The sequence below is a fragment of the Aricia agestis genome, chromosome 5, assembly GCF_905147365.1.
Source record: "Aricia agestis chromosome 5, ilAriAges1.1, whole genome shotgun sequence".
Classification (NCBI taxonomy): domain Eukaryota; kingdom Metazoa; phylum Arthropoda; class Insecta; order Lepidoptera; family Lycaenidae; genus Aricia; species Aricia agestis.
Genome location: NC_056410.1, coordinates 9,327,021 through 9,346,482, shown reverse-complemented (window position 1 = coordinate 9,346,482; position 19,462 = coordinate 9,327,021). Strand labels below are relative to the sequence as shown.

At 36.1% G+C, this 19,462-nt stretch overlaps 3 protein-coding genes across 4 annotated transcripts in view; 1 reads left to right on the top strand and 2 right to left on the bottom strand.

Annotated features, from left to right (window-relative positions):
- Window positions 1-1,127, bottom strand: part of LOC121727482 (angiomotin-like protein 2) — a 42,474-nt gene extending 41,347 nt beyond the window's left edge. Inside the window, exons 1-2 of one of the 2 annotated variants that reach the window (XM_042115361.1) lie at window positions 1,101-1,127; window positions 739-899 (exon numbers count right to left, since the gene is read on the bottom strand). In XM_042115361.1, coding sequence (XP_041971295.1) covers window positions 739-811 — 73 coding nt within the window. In that variant the 5' untranslated portion in view covers window positions 812-899; window positions 1,101-1,127. Of the gene's footprint in view, window positions 1-738; window positions 900-1,013 lie in introns of both variants that reach the window. The other variant, XM_042115360.1, reaches the window with a different exon arrangement.
- Window positions 1,128-10,132: 9,005 nt separating this feature from the next.
- Window positions 10,133-15,080, top strand: LOC121727486 (rhodanese domain-containing protein CG4456-like). The gene is made up of 4 exons (XM_042115364.1): window positions 10,133-10,390; window positions 10,507-10,669; window positions 11,178-11,256; window positions 15,028-15,080. The coding sequence occupies exons 1-3, from the start codon at window positions 10,186-10,188 to the stop codon at window positions 11,227-11,229; spliced, it is 420 nt and encodes a 139-aa protein (XP_041971298.1). The 5' UTR covers window positions 10,133-10,185; the 3' UTR covers window positions 11,230-11,256; window positions 15,028-15,080.
- On the bottom strand, window positions 15,028-16,722 carry LOC121727485 (rhodanese domain-containing protein CG4456-like). The gene is made up of 4 exons (XM_042115363.1): window positions 16,559-16,722; window positions 16,299-16,493; window positions 16,039-16,201; window positions 15,028-15,161 (listed from the first exon to the last, which is right to left on the bottom strand). The coding sequence occupies exons 1-4, from the start codon at window positions 16,635-16,637 to the stop codon at window positions 15,092-15,094; spliced, it is 507 nt and encodes a 168-aa protein (XP_041971297.1). The 5' UTR covers window positions 16,638-16,722; the 3' UTR covers window positions 15,028-15,091.
- Between the last annotated feature and the right edge of the window lie 2,740 nt (window positions 16,723-19,462).

Below are 19,462 nucleotides of genomic sequence, written 5' to 3'. Positions count from 1 at the left end.
TTAAGCTCCAAAAATTTGTACATACATAGATTAGTTCAAGCATACACTATAATTTGCCCATAGATTATATGAAATATATTTATGGTTTTTAAATTACACGACAAACCATTTTGTCGCTTACACCCTTTCAATTTCTTGTTTTCTATGAGAGGCCAGCCCGGCCTCTCGTAGAAAACAAGCGACCTAAAACATATTCAAAACAATTTTTTTCTTTAACGTGGCTTCACCTCAAATTGGAGTTGTAGCTCCAGAGATATGCGAACAAAAACATAAATAAATTTGTACAGAGACTGATATAGACTGAGATATATAAAAACTGGGCAGTTCTGAAAATATTATATTACATATACACACGGGTCAAATTAAGAAACTCCTTTTTTTAAATGTGGGTTATCATGATTTGCTTGTTTTATTTTAATAATGGCAAAAAATTTCACCAAGAATTATTTTATCTTATTATATAAATAATAAATTTATCATGTTAATTTTAATAATTAATGTTATCATTGGAAGTATTGGAGGATTTAATCAATTACTTTACGAAAAAAATCAGTTAGCATGCCTAAGAATTTTAGTGTAGCCAATCCTCACTATGTAATTAACCAATATTTTACTTTTGTAAGCATCTTAATATTTTTTTCATTTAATTATGAATAACTAAGAAGTAATAAGTAATTTCTAAAAATTTTATCATCTAGTAAAATAATAAAGCAAAATGAGAAGTTTATATTTCTTTACCAGGTTGTTTCTGTGTCCTTTGAATATTACTTGCAAATGAAAGAAATCGTCCTGGCGGTCGCATTGAACCCATTTTAATGACCTTACAAATCAGTAATTATTTCACAATGTGCATATTATTGCAATTCAAAAATCTTCTTTCTCATGGACTTTATGTATACCTAAAAAAAGGTTGTAAATCAGGCTATATACAGACAACACACAATATATTAAGTAAATTACGTTTCCAAATCACATTGCAACAAAATAATATTATATCTAACAGAAATGGTCACCTGCTCTAAGCTAGATTCTAGAAGGTAAAGTTCACAATTCTCTTTGCATTATATTATTGAAGTAACTTTACACAAAATATTACTTACAACTTTTTGTAAATAAATTTATACAAATAGCCAAGTTTAATTATTTTTAGACAAACAAGCACTAGGTACTATATCAGAATTCAGATGTTGACACTTCTACTTTACCAGAATTCAGATGTTGACACTTGACTTTTTAGTTCTTCTTCTTCTTCTTTTTATTATGGCGGCCTCAGTGAGTTGCCAATGTCAGAATGATTTTTGGGGAGACTGCTCTATAGGGACTAAGTGGGACCGTGCAGAGCATGTGCAGAGCATAGACTTATATATACACACACATTTATTTTATGAAATGTATTAACAAGTAAGCCATTTTTTTTAAAAGAAGGCAGGTCGCTGTAGCCCTGACGTCACTGCGACCCATGAGGATGAATTGTGACTCCTTCGCACTCGAGTATCATCCCCAACCCAATACCACTCATAAATTGAACGATATGGTTGGGGTTGGTACCACGAATTTCCTCTGTGGATGAGTATTCATGGCGACCAAGGTGCCTGTTCCTGCTCTGTAGTAGAGCAGGGCAGTCGAGGAGAAGGTGAACAGTTGTTTCATCCTCCTCCTCACAGAATCTGCAAGTCGTTATGCTACAAATACCCATTCTGTTTAGGTGTTTATTGAGCTTGAGTTCCCAGTTAGGCTTCTGGTAAGGATTCTTAATTGGTTCCTACCCAAGGTGAGCACTAATTCTAATAGTTTCTTGTTGGAGCCAGGAATTAGTGCCTTGAAATGTTCAAGGCCAGGGGTGTCGGCGCATTGCTTCCTGCATAGTCTGTGACCCCATTCCTCTAACACTTGCTTTGTGACCACAGACTGGTGACTACAGGCTGGACTAGGCCATATATAAAACTCTCGGCCCCAAGCCTAGCCAGTTCGTCAGCGGTTTCATTGCCGGGGACGTTACTGTGGCCCAGAACCCTTAATTGGCGGATGTTGTTGTTCCTTCCCAGCACGTTTAACGTCTCAAATCTCAATGCATTCCAGAACTAATTTTGACGAGACTTCTGCGGCAGTCAGTGCTTTAAGTGCAGCTTAGATAGAGAAGATAAAAAAAGTTTCTATTAACTAAGGCCATCTCCAGGCTTTCTAGTGAAAAACCGAGGTTAGAGAAGTTTAACAATATTTGTAAAAAAATATCTTTTGATCCTCATACATTGCGGACCAAGAATGCGCCTTGACTTTGTAAATCATATTATATTTTTTTAAGCATCACGCTCTTTGTAATTTAACCTTAACTTCCTCTAAAAATTTGGTTTAAATCGTTATTAAAGTTTTAAATTACACAGATTTTTGTTTGTAAGTGTAAAAAAAAATTACGTTTGCTTGTTAGTCACTTCCTTAATGCTAATGGTGAAAACCTGTCGTTGGCTTTTTGTTTATTCTATTCTTTAGCTATTTAAGTAAAATTCTAAGCTGTTGGTTTTCTAGTGTTTAAATAAAAAGTATTTCGCACGTCATATTATACGTGCATGCATGTTTGAACGGCAAACGCGTAATTATTTCTGGTGAAGTACTTACATCGTACAATTAGTGTTTAACATCTCAATTTTTGTGCGCCCATTGAACACGGCGTATTTACTAAGGGGGGTATTACATTATCATTTATATATGATCACTTTTATGATCATATATAGGATCCAATATAAGTATATGATCATTTGATCTTAACTGCATATTACATTATCATATTTCATTGATCCTATTTTACGTCATATGTGGTTTCAATAGCCAATGGAGAGCGCTAACGCTGACAGATATTGACGTCAGGGTTACTAGATCTCAGAGAATTCGATTTGTCAAAAGACATTACCGGTCGTATCCTTGTTTGTAGAAAGTTAAAAGCAAGGATTACATGAACACCGATCTACGTAATGCCGCTAATACAGAGAACTTATTGAAAAATCCAAAGAAATCAATGCCGATGCTGATCTATCATTTGTTACAAAGAAGATTGAGTCCATGAGTCCACGACCGAGCTCCAGCCCTCTATCTATTCGACTGACTTGCCTGTTCTGTGTGTGTTCAATATGGGCAAGCGGCAGACTTTTCCCAGACCGGGCGGCCCGCGGGCAGCCCGGTAGTGAATTCCCCGCTTAAAGGAGAACTGTCAAAAATGACGTTTTTGTATGATAGAAGCGTTAGTTCCTTTTCTCGCCACGTCAAACTCTAGTAACTCGAGAAAGAAATAGTTCAGCCATTGAGGTACTATAGACTGGAGAGAGCCTTAATATATCGGTGTATAAGCGTCAAAAGCGTGTAATGTTATGTCCTACTTACTAGGACATAACAAAGGAGTCGGTCTGCATATTTCAAGTAATAAAAGTGTTAATAAAGGTTTTTTTTTTCCCTTGTTATCTGCGATCAACTTGAAAGTTATAAGCAGATGTGATGAAGTGGATTTGGCGGCTCAGAGGCTTAAGCTCAGTAACTAGGCCTCTATATTCAATTGGCTAGAATCTGGTATCCAGGTCCAGTATGTTGTGGCGCTTAAGACGACCATAACGGCACGACACATGTAGTTCACTATTCCTTATATACCAGTGTGCATTGGAGATTCCTCTCAATATTATATTTTCACATCTTTGCAATATTTCTATGTTGCTTATGGCAGCACTACCCCAGAGCTGAAGACCATAAGTCCAGATGGGTTTTAGTACTGATTTGTAGACTAGCAATTTGTTATGTGAGCTCAATTTTGAATTTCTACCAAGAAGCCAAGTCAGGTCTTTGTATCTTATATTCAATTCGTCTCGTTTTGCTTTAATATGAGGTTTCCATGTTAAACGGCGGTCCAGGTGAATACCAAGGTATTTCACTGAGTCAGCGTGAGGAAGTGGCACGCCTGATAGAGAAACTGGTGGACAATTGTCTTTCCTTAGGGTGAAGGTGATTTGTGTGGACTTTACTGCACTCGCTCTGATGCGCCACATGCTCATCCAGTTGCTTATTTGATCAAGTCCTATTTGGAGTAGATTTGAGGCGGAATCCTTATTCGGGTGGCATGCTAGAACAGCGGTGTCATCGGCGTAAGTGCCTACGGTGATATTGTTTGGAACCGGTATGTCTGATGTAAAGATGGAGAACAAAATCGGACCAAGGACTGAACCCTGTGGTACGCCTGCTCTAATGTCATAGAACCCAGACCTTGCGTCACGTTCTTTTACTTGAAACACTCTGTCTTTGAGGTAGGACGCAAGGAGTAGGTAATATGTATGTGGGAGAAGCGTCTTGATTTTGTAGAGCAGTCCCTTGTGCCACACTCTATCAAATACCTGCTGAACGTCAAGGAATGCGGCCGAGCAGTATTCTTTGTTTTGCAGCGCAGATGTTATTATATCGCAAACCCTGTGGACTTGTTCAATAGTGCCATGGCCTCGACGGAATCCGAATTGGTGGTTAGGGATGACTTTCCTATCTGATAGTACAGCTGATAATCTATAGGCAAGAATTTTTTCAAAGATCTTTGACAGGATCGGTAGAAGGCTGATAGGTCTATACGATGATACTACATTATTTGGTTTCCCAGATTTGTGCACCATTATAATTTGTGAGACCTTCCATAGACTAGGATAGTGAGAGGTTCTAAGGATGCCATTCATTAGAGATGTTAAAAAGACTATTGCTTTCTTGGGGAGCTCTTTAAGGACTCTGGGGGTGATTAAGTCAAATCCCGGAGCTGATTTTTGTTTGAAGTTACGTATGATGCCTTTGACTTCGTTGGGTGTTGTAGGTTTGATTGGAAATTCCATTTGAAAAGGTTGAGAGAATGCTGCATCAATTGGTGATTCGTCTATTTGAGGACAAGCATCGTTTGGTCGAAATACTTCGGAGAGATGACTAGCGAATAATTCAGCTTTATCTTTGTTGGACCTATCCCAACCTGAGTCTTCATTTTTCACGGGGGGTTTGAACTGAAGTGGCTGATTGTAGTGTTTTGCTGCTCTCCAAACGGAGTAGTTAGAGTGCTTGTCGGGTTTCAAGGATTCTAGGAATTTTTCAAATGCAGCGTTTTGCTCTTTGGCAATTAAATTCTTTAGGTCTGAGCAGGCTTTGTTTAGGGCTCTCTTATCAGATGGGTGTCTACTGGTATGCCAGACTCTTCTTAGTCTACGCTTCTCTTTGACGAGTTGGTTGACTAAAGGGCTTAAGTTTTTACTATCAGACCTAGTATAATCAATCTCAGGAGTATTCTTCCATGCGGCTTCCTGTATCAGGCAGGTTATGAACTGAGTGGCTGAATCAATGTCATTTTTCGATTTTAAGGGGATGTTCAGTTCTATATTATCTGTAATGTAATCGCGAAATCCTTCCCAGTCCGTTTTAAAGTTAACAAGTCTTTCTTCTTTGGACATCATAAAGACACAAGACCTCATTTTTAGAAGAACTGAGGTATGATCTGAGGAACTGTCTAAACACGAAGATATATCAAAATAATTTCTTGAAATTCCTTTGGAGATGAAGAAATCAAGTAGATCAGGCTGTCTAGATTGATCGGAAGGCCAATATGTTGGTTCTCCTGAAGATAGAGAAGTGAGGTTATTAGATTGAAGGCTTTTCATTAGTTCACGACCCCGAGTGGAGGTTAATCTCGATCCCCAATGAGTATTTTTTGCATTCCAGTCACCTCCGGCAAGAAAACGATTATTGAGCGTTGTGAAATAAAGGTTAAATGTAGCTTCGTCTATTTTATGTCGGGGTGGGCAGTAGACTGATGAAATAGATAGTTGACCAGATTTATCTTCAACAGTTACTGTAGTAGCCTGAATATGAGGTGTTTAGAAAGGTACTTCTTCGTGGTGACAAATGGAATTTTTTACAAATATTGCAGTCCCTCCGTGTGCAGTACCATCTGGATGATGTGTGAAGTAGCCCGAAAAACCAGGGATTTTTACATTTGACTTTGTTGTCAGGTGAGTCTCAGATATAAGGATTACATCCAGGTTGTAATTTTTTATCAGAAATGTTAGTTCATTGACGTTGGGAGAAAGTCCATTTATGTTCCAAGTGACTATGTTTAAGGATGTCATTTAGTCAGTTTTCCGACCAGGTTAACTATAAGGCCCATTAGGGAACTTATCTGCTGAAGGAGGGAGTCGATTTTTTCTGACTGTTTTATAAGTAGGCTTTCAATTAGATTGGGTTGATCGGAGGGTGCTTCTTGCTGTTCATTGTTTACAATATTTGCATATGTTAGAGGTTTGTCGAGTTTGGTCTTATTATAAAAAGTTTTAGATTTATATACACCGTTATTTTGGTTGTTAATGTAGTCTGCACGACTTGGGGGTTCAGTCATAGGTTTTGGGATAGGCGGAGATTTATTGAGCTTGCGCTGATGAATTTCTTTACACACTTCACAACCTTTGTAGTTCGCAGGATGGCTTCCGAAGCAGAGAGCACATTTTGCCGGAGTGTTGCGGTCTTTTTTAGGACAATCGCTAGTTTTGTGTTGTTGGGCGCATTTTACACATCTATAGGGCCTAGTGAAGTTGTTTTTAGTGTGGCCATACTGTTGACATCTTGTGCATTGGGCTATGGTTTTCCGTTTAATTGGGTCTTCTATTTTAACTGATGTGTGATAAATAAATTTGATTTCTTTGGCTCTTCTATTATTGGGGCCAGGCTTTAAGTTTACAAAGAAAGTAGATGAAGGTTTCTTTTCCGGACCCATTCTAGCATTGATTATTTCTCCGGCTACGGTGTTTCCTGTAGCTTCGATTTCTTTTATGATTTCATCGTGTGGAGTGCTGGGATGAAGATTTTTGATAACAATTCTGCAGCATCTCTCTTCCTTGTGTGTGAAGGTGTGCCCTATCAGACCCTTTTCTCTAACAATCTCAGTGAGCTTCTTATAGGACTCTGTTGTATTACAGTTGATACGAAGTTGGTTCTTAGTTATAATTTTAAAACTATAATCTGAGGGTGTTAGCTTTTCTTCTAAGGCTTGAGAAAGTTTCTGGACATCGTCAACGCCATATAGGATGAATGGAGGAGGTTTATAGACTTTTTTGGTGTTCACCTTAGGGTTGAGGTCTGTATCAGTAGGTAAGCCTTCAAACCGATTTTGCAGTCTGATTGGTAAGTCTTGAGGAGGGGAATCAGAGGTGCGTCTCCTTTTGGTGTGTCTTATGGTGGGGACCCTTTGCCAGTTGGGATTTGGCAATGGAGGGTCGGTGAGATCAATGTCAGGTAATGACACATCCGGGTATCGTGTAGTTGAAGTATGTTCACTCATGGAGTTGCTTCTAGGCCGGCTTACAAACATGCTTTTGTGAAAAGCTTGCTGTACCAATTTGGTTTTTGGTCTTTCCGATTTTGAACTGGTTGCATCCTTGTCGCTTTCTTGAGTCACTAACGTAGGCGAGAGGTAGCCCCCCCCAGAATACGTGGGGCAGCCTGAACATTGTTCAGGGAAGGATTCTCCAACTCGGATAGAGTTGGTACCTTCCTGGGGTAGATTATTTTTTAGTCCCGCTTCCATATTTAATTGGTAATTACACATGCCACTTCCCACATGACACGGACACTCTTTTTGAGGGTATTTAGTCCTCTCGGCTTGTGCTAGCCTCTTCAGCTGGGATCTAGCTGGGTAGTAGAACAGGTTAGTTGACCGCCGCCTGTTGCTCGGCGTTGCTGCTTGTTTAGCACCACCCAGGGGATACGTGTAGGGTGGGTCTTAGGAAAAGATGGTAAATCCTACGGACGCAAGCAGCATCATCCCCCAAATAAAGGTTTATAGTGAACATTTAATGCTAGATATTGTTGAGTTTTGTGGTTTCGCTAAATAATAAACCATAATAATGACCAAAGAATGCCTCAAACACGTGGATTTAAGATTAAATACGTAAGTTTTGAACAACGTTTTTTGGGCTTTTCAATCGATATTTTTGTAAGCTAAAAAGATAATTTATAAGTTTAATAATCCCTTATTCGTGTTGTATAAGGCATTGGTGCTGAAAATGTCACATCAATTAATAATTTGGCTACGAAAATTGCATAGCCTTTTACGTGTGTTTACGGATTCTCATTACTTGAACTATTAGTTTATCGATATCATGAACTAAATGACTTTCTTTCCCTTATCATAATGTGCTTCAAAATAATCGACAAATAGAAATATTCAAGAAAATAAACGCACACTACTTGTATGAAAATAAGCACAAAAAGGGCCACGCGATGACGGGCATGTAGTCTTAGCCATGTCTTAGCCCGTCATCGCGTGGCCATTTTGTGGCCACTATACTATTATAATACTTTGTTCAGCTTGTCTTAGGCGGGCGCCAGACATGTGATCAAATACGCAAATTCGCCAAGTGTGGCACTGACATTTGCCTATGCAAAGTTTGCTCAAATTTTGAAGCCCATGTCACAGTATAGCAATAATATTGCTATACTGTGCCCATGTCTGGCGCCGGCTTTAGTTATATCTTATACTAGATGTTGCCCGCGACTTCGTCCGCGTGCACTTCAGTTTATAGCGCGTGATGTCAACAAAATTGGTGTCAAAAGCTTTTATAAAAAAACCCTGGTACCCCTTAAATCAAAACAGATGTGCAGTGTGCACATAATATTTCATTTTTTAAAATTAAACTTTATATATTATGCCAATTATAAAGCTTATTTAGCCCCCCAATTACACAACTTCACCCATAAACTATTTATCATTGATAGGTTTAAGGTTACGTCACTGTATATAATATAATGACTTATTAAATAACGTAAAAAAGAAATAACAATCGAAAAAAATCGGAACTCAAATGTATAATGATACCACCTCTTATAGAAAGATGTTGGGCAAGCGTTAGCGCGATGTAAGAGACGCACGGCGCCATCTAGTATGAATTTTTGGAACTAACTTAATTTGAACAAATTTTCGTATTTTCACCCCCTTACAACCCTTTTTTCCAGTAAAAAAGTAGCCTATGTCCTTTCTCAGGCTTTAGACTATCTGTATACAAAATTTCATTACAATCGGTTCGGTAGTTTCGGCGTGAAAGCGAGACAGACAGACAGACAGAGATACTTTCGCATTTATAATATTAATATAGATTATCTTAAAACGAGCAATTCTTGTATATATACAGTGTGTAAAAAAATAAGTGATAATACTTTAGGGTGTCTACGTGTTCCTTGTAGAGAGTTCACTGTGAAAGTAGCAGCGCTGAAAGACGAAAAATTTTTTTCACTTTTGTATGGGCAAGGGCCCGAGCGTCACGAGCGTATATATATATAAATATATATATATAAAATATGATTTTATTCATGTTTTATCGAATACCGAGCGAAGCTCGGTCAAATATTATTAACGGACGCTGTTAAGCATTCGTGTACTAACCCACACAAAAATTACGTATTGAGTTATGAATGCTGTTATGTTGTTTAGATGACTAGAGATCGCCCAATGGTCGAAATTCGACCTTACTTTCAACGACATTGGACTACTACCTATATTTTGTAAAAAAAAATTTTGACTTTATCATATTTTTTTCAACTCTTGTCTCTGGGACTCAGCTGATCTCAGACTGGCCGTGTACAAGCATTGTCTAATATTATCTAAGATACTTACAATAAAAAAACTATAATCCATTTTCAATTTGTCACCTTGTTGTCAACAGAATTCAGCCGTAAATAAAAGAGTTTATTTCGTATGTATCGGCTTGTCACTCAAAAATCTGATAATTTTCCTAGTGTGTGTGTTGTAGTGTGTGTAATGTTTTATTTGTTAAAAAAATGTACCTATGATAAAAGAATAATTTCAAAATAATATTATCTCGATGCACTCCTTCAGCATATAAACTATATACTTACTTACTTATAAACTATAACTGTGCAAAATTTCACCCACCTACGTTTCCCCATTTTTCGTCAAAAGGGATACAAAGTTTTTGGCTCACGTATTAATATATAGATTTAGAACAAGACTGCATTCAAAATTTATCAACAAAAAAAATTGTGGGTTAGGACACTAATGCTTAACAGCGACCATTTATAGTAGGTATTTAACTATTATTTTAATCAGTAAAATAAAAAATTAAGTTCTTACTTATTATGTTATACTTATAACCTACATCAGAACCAAGGAGTGGGGATAAAATGTTGAGTCGAAGTATTTTGACATCTCTAAGAAACTTTTATAGCTCTTCATTGTTACTGTCAAAGATGGTTGATCCAAAAAGAGTAATTAGTTATGAAGACATGCTTAAAATTGTTCGCCAGCCCGAAAAAGTTATAATAGATGTCCGAAACCCTGAAGAAATTAGCTCCACAGGAAGGATTCCATCAAGCATTAATATACCATGTAATTTTTTGCACTATACTTACTTAATCTTATATGAAATGTTTAAATTTTAGCCATTCAAACTAAGTTTAAGTATTAAGTAACTTATAACTTTCAAGTAATCAAATGCTTTTCAGTAAATTCAATTGATACTGTTTTGTCTTCGATGCCATCAGAAGAGTTTAAGAGACAATTTAAAAGGGACAAGCCTTCAGAATCTGATGAGCTAATATTCTATTGTCGCTCAGGGAAAAGAGCAACAGAGGCACTTGACAAGGCACTGAAACTGGGCTTCTCAAAGTAAGTAACTGACTGAATCGTCCATTATAAGAGCTTCTTCAAATTTTTTTTTCGTATTATACTTACTGATAGTCAGATATACTTACTGATAGCCCTTAACCAATTTTTTTATTACTATCAAGCTAATTAGCTTGATAGTAATAAAAAATATATAGTTATATAATTTAATAGTAACATTGTCCTACAAAATGTAGAACAATCCATAGTTTAGGATATTAAGTCTATGTTTAGGACCATCAAATCAAAGTATGAAATCCTTTCTATCTCTATTAGCTATCACTTTCAGGATTTTTCGCAGATAAAAATGTTGTTTGTCTTATCAAAATAAAGCTACTCACAAAAAACTAGCTTGATAGTAATAATAAAAAAAAATGTTCTAGGGCTCCCTGACTATGAAGGTTCTTACTATTTTTTTCATACTGTTTTCATGTTAACTACAAAAATTCATTTCATATATTCACACATACCTTTAAAGTTTTAACAACTATAATACTGTCTTGATTTTCAGCTCTAAAAATTACTTGGGCAGTTGGGAAGAATGGTCAAGCAAACAAAAGTAATATAATATGGTAATATGAAGGGTAGTATACAGTCAGTCCGGGTAACTTTGATCCACTAGGGTAACATTATACCACATTCTAAAAAAATTTTACCTTTTTTTTTTCTTAACGACCATACCCCCTAAACAATATGTTAAACGTTAGGTCTAAAACGCCAAGAGTACAAGCCAAAAAAAAAACAAATGTCATATTACAAGCTGACATCTGTCAAACAAAAAAATAAATTTGCTTGTGGTACCGCACTGTGCGCGCGTAAGAGTGGTGTTTTCAATTTAACATTAAACAGTGTCTAAAAGTGGTAATCAAGTAAGTAATATGAATTTTTGTTATTTTGCATTCTTTTCTTACTGATAACAGTTGATTTCAAGTGATTTTCTCATAAATTCAAGTGTAATAGATGCAAAATAAAATTTGACTCCACTAAATGTGGATTCCTGGGGTAACTTTGAGCCGGTCAAAGTTACCCAATATTTTTAATTAGCCATCGATTTAAAGCAGGTTAACATTGTTCCATGTAGGCAGCATAAAGTGATTTACATTTGGGGGCACGGCAGTGCCCCCAGCCAAGTCTATACATATTTCTACTTCAAGCTTTTACTCCCTATATAATGTTTATGTATATGTCGTAGGATAATAGGAAAGTTAGAATCTTTGTGATAATCCTATTTTAAACAATTAATTGTAATTTAGTTTTGATTTGTTTCAGTACTATTATGAGCACATGCGCAAAATGCCTCGAAAATCAAAAGTGAAAAAGCCTGGAGTACGAAGGTATGGCACCTTATCTAATTATTCTTCTGAAAAGTTGGAAGAAGTCTTAGAAAAAATTAAATCTGGTGCATTAACCCAAAGGGAAGCAGCCAAAACTTACAAGATTCCAAGAAGTACTCTACGCAATAAACTCAACAAGAAGCATGTTAAACCCATTGGACGACCTACATGTCTAACAATGGAAGTAGAAATTACTTTTAGAGATCATTTGCTTGCCTTGAGTGATGCCGGTATACCAGTGGGTTTAAACGACTTGAAAATTCTTGTCAAACGTTACTTGGATTCCATCAATAAAGTTCAGCCAGTGTTCACCGACAACACCCCGGGTTACGAGTGGGCAAAGCTCTATCTAGAGAGACATCCAGCTTTGAAAGAGAAAATAGCTCATAACATTTCCCGGAAGAGAGCTCAGGTAAACAGAGAGATGCTCAATGAGTTTTTTGACCATTTTACATCTGAAGCTGATGGTGTATGTCCAGAAAACATATACAACATGGATGAATCCGGCTTCCACGACGATCCTGGAAAACAGAAGCTCTTGTTCCGGCGTGCTAATCGTCATCCAGACATCATCAGAAATGCTACAAAATCGTGCTTTACTGTTGTTTTTTGTGGAAATGCCATAGGGGAACTTATCCCACCATTCTTTATATTCAAAGGAAAACACTGCTGGTCTGACTGGTTGCACAATGCTCCAAAGCTTTCTAAAATGGCTGTGTCAAAATCTGGATGGATTGACACAGATATTTTTGAAGAATGGCTGGAAAAGCATTTTATTCCAATAGTGGACAAAAAAGAAGGGAAGAAGATTCTTCTTTGTGATAATCTTAGTTCTCATATAAGTGTTAAGGCACTAAAGCTTTGCGAGGAGCATCATATAAAATTTATATGCCTTGTACCAAACTCGACACATCTTTTGCAGCCCTTGGATGTGGGGTACTTTGCCTCTCTTAAAACAGCCTGGAGGTCAGTGTTGAGAAAGTGGCGGCAAACTCAAAGAGGACGGAAAGCCATTTCTTTGCCAAAGAATCTTTTCGCTCAGCTAGTAAAACTAGCCTTGGAACAATCCCAATCAACTGCAGGACTAAATCTGATGACTGGATTCCGCAAATGTGGATTATATCCACTTTCACGCACAGAAGTTCTTCAAACCTTACCTGAATATGCAACTACAGATGTTCAGGCAGCTGTCAGTGAGACCTTCAAGGAATATTTAAATAGTATCAGGGAATCTGACCTAAATATCAAGACAACTAGAAAATTTCAGTTACCTGTTGTAGCAGGGAAGGCAATATCAGCGGAAGAAGTTGAAATGTTTCAAAAAAATAAAGAAGATGGACAAAAAAAGAAAAAACAGTCTGTAAAGAGAGGCAGGCCAAAAGGGTCAAAAAACGTAACGGCAAAAAGAAGAAAAACAGCAGAAAAGGAAAATGATAAGCCTACAGAAGAAAATGATCTGACGATACCAGAATATGTAAACAGTGACAAAGAAAGTGGTGTAGAACTGACGCACGATAGCCCAAAAACCAAAGAAACTGTGCTTGATAGCACAGAAAAACATAAGTCTTATATTGACAAAGATTATCAATCAGACGCAGAGGATCCAATCATTTCTACAGAGGCAGTGAGTGTACATTCGCCTAAGAAGAAAAAATCACAAAATAAAACTTTACCACAAAGAAAGAAAAATGCGAAAACCTTTGAAGGAACAAAAAATAAAGAAATCGTTTCTTCTTTTTCTTTGCTGCGGAATGAAGTAGACGCGGCCTGCATTGAAAACCCGGAATTAGAAAAAGGTAAAATGCTAAATGATGAAACTGAACCTATTTTAGACATTACTATTGAACCCGAAAAGGCATTGGAGGATTTAGTTGGTTACGAAGAAGATATCACAGGTGAATTCTTAGTCGCTGATCATGGAGAACTTGTGCAAATACACGAACAAGAAGAAGTATTTGAGGTAAACAAGTTTTGTGTATTCAAAGATGAAGGCACCTTATTCCCTGGTCGAATAATAAATATCAGTGGATCTCCGCCTATTATACATGTAAGCTGTCTGACTAAGAACTTTGGTGGAGGGTGGATGTGGCCAGATAAGGCAGATGTTACTGTAATCTCGGATTTGACAATGATTATTAAAGTGTTGAGAGACAACAAAATATCTAAAAAAGGCAAGATCATCTATATTGATGACCCTTTCTTGTACATGGAGTGGGGAGAATAGATGCAAAGCAGTGAAGCCTTACTAATAGTGTGTGAATAATAAAACAACGCATGTTCGTACCTAAGTGTAACAAACAAAATTATCTCATAAGTAAATTTTCAAGATTTTTAATGCATACTCTTGTTTTATTTCAATCTCATTTTCAGTATAAATTCATACATACGTAAATATGTAATAAAATCGTTTTTAAATTGCGATAAACCTTACTTACTGTGAAAATATGTGTAATGGGAAGACATATTTTTTACTATCTACCTGTATTTTACTCATTACTGTTTGAAACTAATCAAAAAAAAAGGTATGTAACGAAAGCTAAGAAAACGTATTATTTTATTGTATTTAGTTTTTAAGTATTATTTAACAACTAAATATATAAAAAAACATCTAAATCCCAAAAATCTGATTCTAACCTACATACATGCTGTGACTTGGCGCTTTTTTTCTTAATGCGTTTTGTTTTACCTGAACAATGCATGGTACAATGAATGCATTGAACGACGTTTTTTTTAATTTAATGTGGTGCAATGTTACCATGTGCCTCTAAAATAACGTAAAACATCAATTTTCTTCAAAAAATGCATGATGGCTTAAAGTTACCCCAAAGTCAATGTAACATTGAACCACCCAGAAATCAGCCATTATTCGGGCGTTCTCTGTAGATTTTTTAAATTCTTTAATTTGATTTATGTTGACGAACTAGACAGATCACAGAAGAAACTGTTTAGTAATCCATTTAACTAGGCTCCTTACAGGTTATAACAGAAAATATTCAAAAAGTGGCCCAAAGTTACCCGGACTGACTGTACATATTTTGTATTGATTTATTCTATGACTACATTAAATTCATTGCATATTTGAAGTGTGTTTCTATTTGCAACTCTGTTCTTTATTATTTTTCTTTGTCCAGTCTGTGTAACTTCCAACATAATTTTTGGCACTGAAATTAAAATGTACATTTTATTACTTTATGGGAATTAGGGAAATCAATATAATATAACAATTACTAGCATTAAATTTTCTAGTATCAATATAAAAAGTAGATAAAAACCTATTCTCAGGCCTAACAAAATATGTTCTGTATTCAAAATTTCGTTAAAATTGGTTGAGCCGTTTTGTAGGAGTATGCGCATCTCTGTGACACGAGAATTTTATATACTAGACATTAGTTAATGGATACAGGTTTAGTTCAATCAAAATGTAAACTACTGAAACACACTTTTGGGGTTGTTATAGTCAGAATAATAGTAGTATAATAATATCTATGGACTCTTCACACCACATCTAATCCTGTGGTACAATGGGGGTGTAAGGCGTGGGCGGTGTGGGCGAATGCCCACGGCCCCGCGGTTCTAGGGGCCTCGCACCCCTTGGGCAGCACATTTTGTAGGATAATTTACAAGCATCAAAAAAAATCTTTCAAGAAAATCCGTCTACTTGCATCATCCATCAGGGAAAAAATTGCCTCACAAAATATTTTTTGCCCACATAAAATTTTGGCCTTGCACCGCCACTGCTGTGGTTAGTACCTCAAGGACTTCTATTATGGATACCAGATTATGGATTTAATACTTTTATTCTATAGCTACATATATCTTTAAGATTTTTAGTATATATTATGATACACATCCATGACCTAAAAACATTAAAATCTTTTGTTACGTTGGCGGGCTTTGTACCCGTGACCTCCAGCTTCAGCCACTATGTGTTAAGACTTCAACTTTGAGCAATAACAATTGAGTAGCTATTGTGTCTGGTTTTCCCATGATCGAGGTATTAACAATTGAGCCACAGGTTCTCAAAGTTTTGTTACTTACTTTTTGTATCCTAAATCATAAGCACTCTTCTGAGCCATGCCTGACCGCTTTCCTATTGCACAATAAAATATAATTTGAGAGTCCTCAGTTGGTCGACTTCTTTTATATATTTTTTTAAACACTTCATCATTAACTGCGCTTAGTGTTGTATAAACTTTATCCACTGAAAAGGTTAAGCATAAATAATTAAGCACTATTAATATTTAATGGTTTACCTTACTTATAAAATTTCTTCTAGAATTTGGGGATTGCACACTTACATGGAATATTAATGCTGTTAGGTATTTTCCCTAGTTCTTTAATTTCTTCAGGCTCCCGAACGTCAATAATGTAAACATTATCGTTATTCACAGCATTTTTTACCTGCTCAAAATCAACGTCATGTTTGTTTGAATTCAAATATTCAGAAAAATAACGAGGAACGTTTTTGGTTTCTCTGACTTCTCTCTTTTTGCCTGAAAAATAATAAAAAGTTAATTTTAAACCTATTGAACCTCCTATGACAGCATAGGTTACTTACAAACACTTCTGGCTGTTGAAAGTGTTGAACCAAATCTTTCTGAAAAATAGTTTATAGGAAGTATGATACGACGAAGCATGTTAAATATTAAAACTAAATTATTTTGAAGTAGGTTGTATGGTATGTAGAGTGCGTTTCATCGAAAAGTTCCTTTGCCGTCATGTTGGCATTACTGTCTGTCAAGTGTCAATGAGGGATTTTCCTATACCGAATTTTTAATTTGATTGTCAAACAGTTTCCATTTTAATAACTAGATGGCGTATGGGTAGACAACTATCGGTAATACCAGGGAATACCATCAATAATTGCTACAAAACTGGGCAAAAGAATGTAAAACTTGATACATTTCAACTTGACAAAGACGCAATAATATTCCAATGAATAGGATAATAAAGTTATTATAACGATGTTTTAGCTAAAATTCACGGAAGAAATAGCCATATTTACCGATATTCACACCAAATGTCACAAGAATTTTACATTTTGGTTTTGACAACACATCTTACCTGCACTTGTGCAAGATAACGGATATTTAATGGCTAATATTTTACCAATAATGAATATCAAAAACCCAAAAACCACAATTTGGGAAAAATTAATAAAAACCACACCAACAATAAAAAGTAGAAGAAGTTTGAAAGTGACATGCCCGCCAAAACTCTTTCAGTTGTCAAGTTTCAGTTTTACAAGTTTTTATTATGTCAGCGTGTTCCTAAACTATTACCAGTGTACTGGTCTAATCGCTTAGGCCAATGATCGCTTAGGTTTAAGATGTTTTGATTTATGTCACACTTGACAGTACACTGATATTTTTTTGAAACACAGCCTATATGTAGTCAGTGATGCCAACCTGCAGATAATTTCAGATCGGTGAGGAACCAATAGAAAATCTAGAAGTGTCTATCCTTACGCCATCTAGTTAAGATTGTTAAAATTAAAATTAAAAAATATAAATGATTATTTTTCCGACCCAAATATCGACCAATAGAATTGCACCATTCGACGTCACGTGGTACAACCTACATGGTATTATACTGATAATTTTTTGAAAATTTTCTCTGGTAGTTGCTATATATAAAAGACAAACACGTCAAACTGACAGGTTGAATTCAATTGTGTCTCATGGTGCAATTATATTGGCCGACATTTGGGACGGAAAAATAATCCCCCGAATACCACACGAGCTTCAAAATTATCTGGCATTTCCCTCAAGGTTCCCTGCAAACAAATAAAGTCGTCAAGTTTTTCAGGAAAAATCAATTTTAACCTGAAAAACTTGAATCCTTCATTTGTTTGCAACGAACCTATCGGGAAATATCCGATAATTTTGAAGCTCTTGTGGTATTATAAGTGAAAATCCCTCTTAACGTAAACACGTTACACGGTAGACATCACAGAGTACTTTATTATATACTGTAGACATGCTCTGCAAGTATTCATAAGTTTTACTGTGATTTCGTGAGAAAATCATGCCGAAAACATTAAAGAGTGGTGAAAGAATGATGGCGTTAAGATTGAAAGTGTTTTGTGAACGTGAAAAACAATAAACGTGACTAGCTCAGGTTGCCGCCATTTCAGCTTAGTGAAATAGGGTTACCATCATCAGTTTAATCACCCTTAAATACAGTAAAACTTATGAATACTTGCAGAGCGTGTCTAGTGTCTACCGTGTTTACGTTATTAAAAGACAGGAATGCTAATATGATGGCAAAGGAACTATTTGATTAGACGCACTTCTAGTGACGAATGCCTGCTCCACAATTCCAATTTCCAACTCAATCGCGTCTTCCAACATCATCGACTCTTGTTCACTCATCATACACTAGTATCTATCACCCGATTCGGACCCGGCGCGCAGCGGCACGCGCTCGACGGTCGAACGATAGCAAGTAACGATAAACGCAGAAATTGCAATAAGCAGTACAAGTCTAACGCACTCAATAGTCTAATTGACACTGCACGTAAGTTTTGAATACATTTATTTGATTTTTTGTTATTTCTATTGATTTCATTGGATTAATGGTCATATTGTATACACTAATTAATGTTTATTTATGATTTTTTATCCATTTTCCCTAACAATATAAAGGGTGTCTACTGTTAGTTCTTGAAAATGTAAAAAAAACCTAATAGATGACATGGAACTCATATCATCATTTTGCAATACAACTAAAGTTATTTTGTACCTTATAAGTAGTTAATAAGACTTTTATATCAACAACATTCTGGCAATAAAGACATTTGAATTTGAAAATGAAAAATATTTTGTATCACGTACTATGGCAATTTATTCCGATAGGCGCGAGCGGCTGTAACCCGGCCGAATGATTTTGATACAAAAAAAACTTCCCAAGTCTATCGTACTATTAAGATAGAATCATTTTACTGTGGGGAAATAACCATTAAATTTTCACGCAGTACCTATAGATCAGGTATTTTTTTAAAACTTGATTCGATGCAGTATGTTTAGGTATTAATAATAATAATGTAAGTTTTATGGTGATAGTGTTAGATATGTTTTAAATGTACAAAACAATATTATGGTTATAACTTAAATAACTGATTATTTTTGTGCCAACCCTACTTCAAAATTTCTTGCCAGAATACAATGGATCATAAAAGTGGAACCAGTCGCCAGATGGAAAAATGTTAAAAATTAATATCTGCGTAGCTAGCACGGGGTTTCCCAGTCGATTCTTCGGAAGAAAGTAATGGCAGTTTCTTTCCCATGTCTACATATCTTAACCCGAACATGGCACCACCCATCGACTTGAGTTTCAGTGGACAAAGACAAGAAACTCTTTCCATAGCAACCATTAAAGCAACGCCAACAATTTTTTTTTGACATTTAGTTTCTTGGTTCTTTTTTTTTTAATTATGGCACCTCGGCTATAAAACCATGGC

What these genes read in the sequence shown, in the direction of transcription:
- LOC121727485 (XM_042115363.1), bottom strand. Translation starts at nt 16,637, where the DNA reads ATGCTTCGTCGTATCATACTTCCTATAAACTATTTTTCAGAAAGATTT. An exon ending in TTCAACAGCCAGAAGTGTTT is followed by an intron (nt 16,494 to 16,558) that starts GTAAGTAACCTA and finishes ATTATTTTTCAG; the next exon opens with GCAAAAAGAGAGAAGTCAGA. An exon ending in TATGATTTAGGATACAAAAA is followed by an intron (nt 15,162 to 16,038) that starts GTAAGTAACAAA and finishes TTTTAATTTCAG; the next exon opens with TGCCAAAAATTATGTTGGAA.
- LOC121727486 (XM_042115364.1), top strand. Translation starts at nt 10,186, where the DNA reads ATGTTGAGTCGAAGTATTTTGACATCTCTAAGAAACTTTTATAGCTCT. An exon ending in ATCAAGCATTAATATACCAT is followed by an intron (nt 10,391 to 10,506) that starts GTAATTTTTTGC and finishes AATGCTTTTCAG; the next exon opens with TAAATTCAATTGATACTGTT. An exon ending in CTGAAACTGGGCTTCTCAAA is followed by an intron (nt 10,670 to 11,177) that starts GTAAGTAACTGA and finishes CTTGATTTTCAG; the next exon opens with CTCTAAAAATTACTTGGGCA.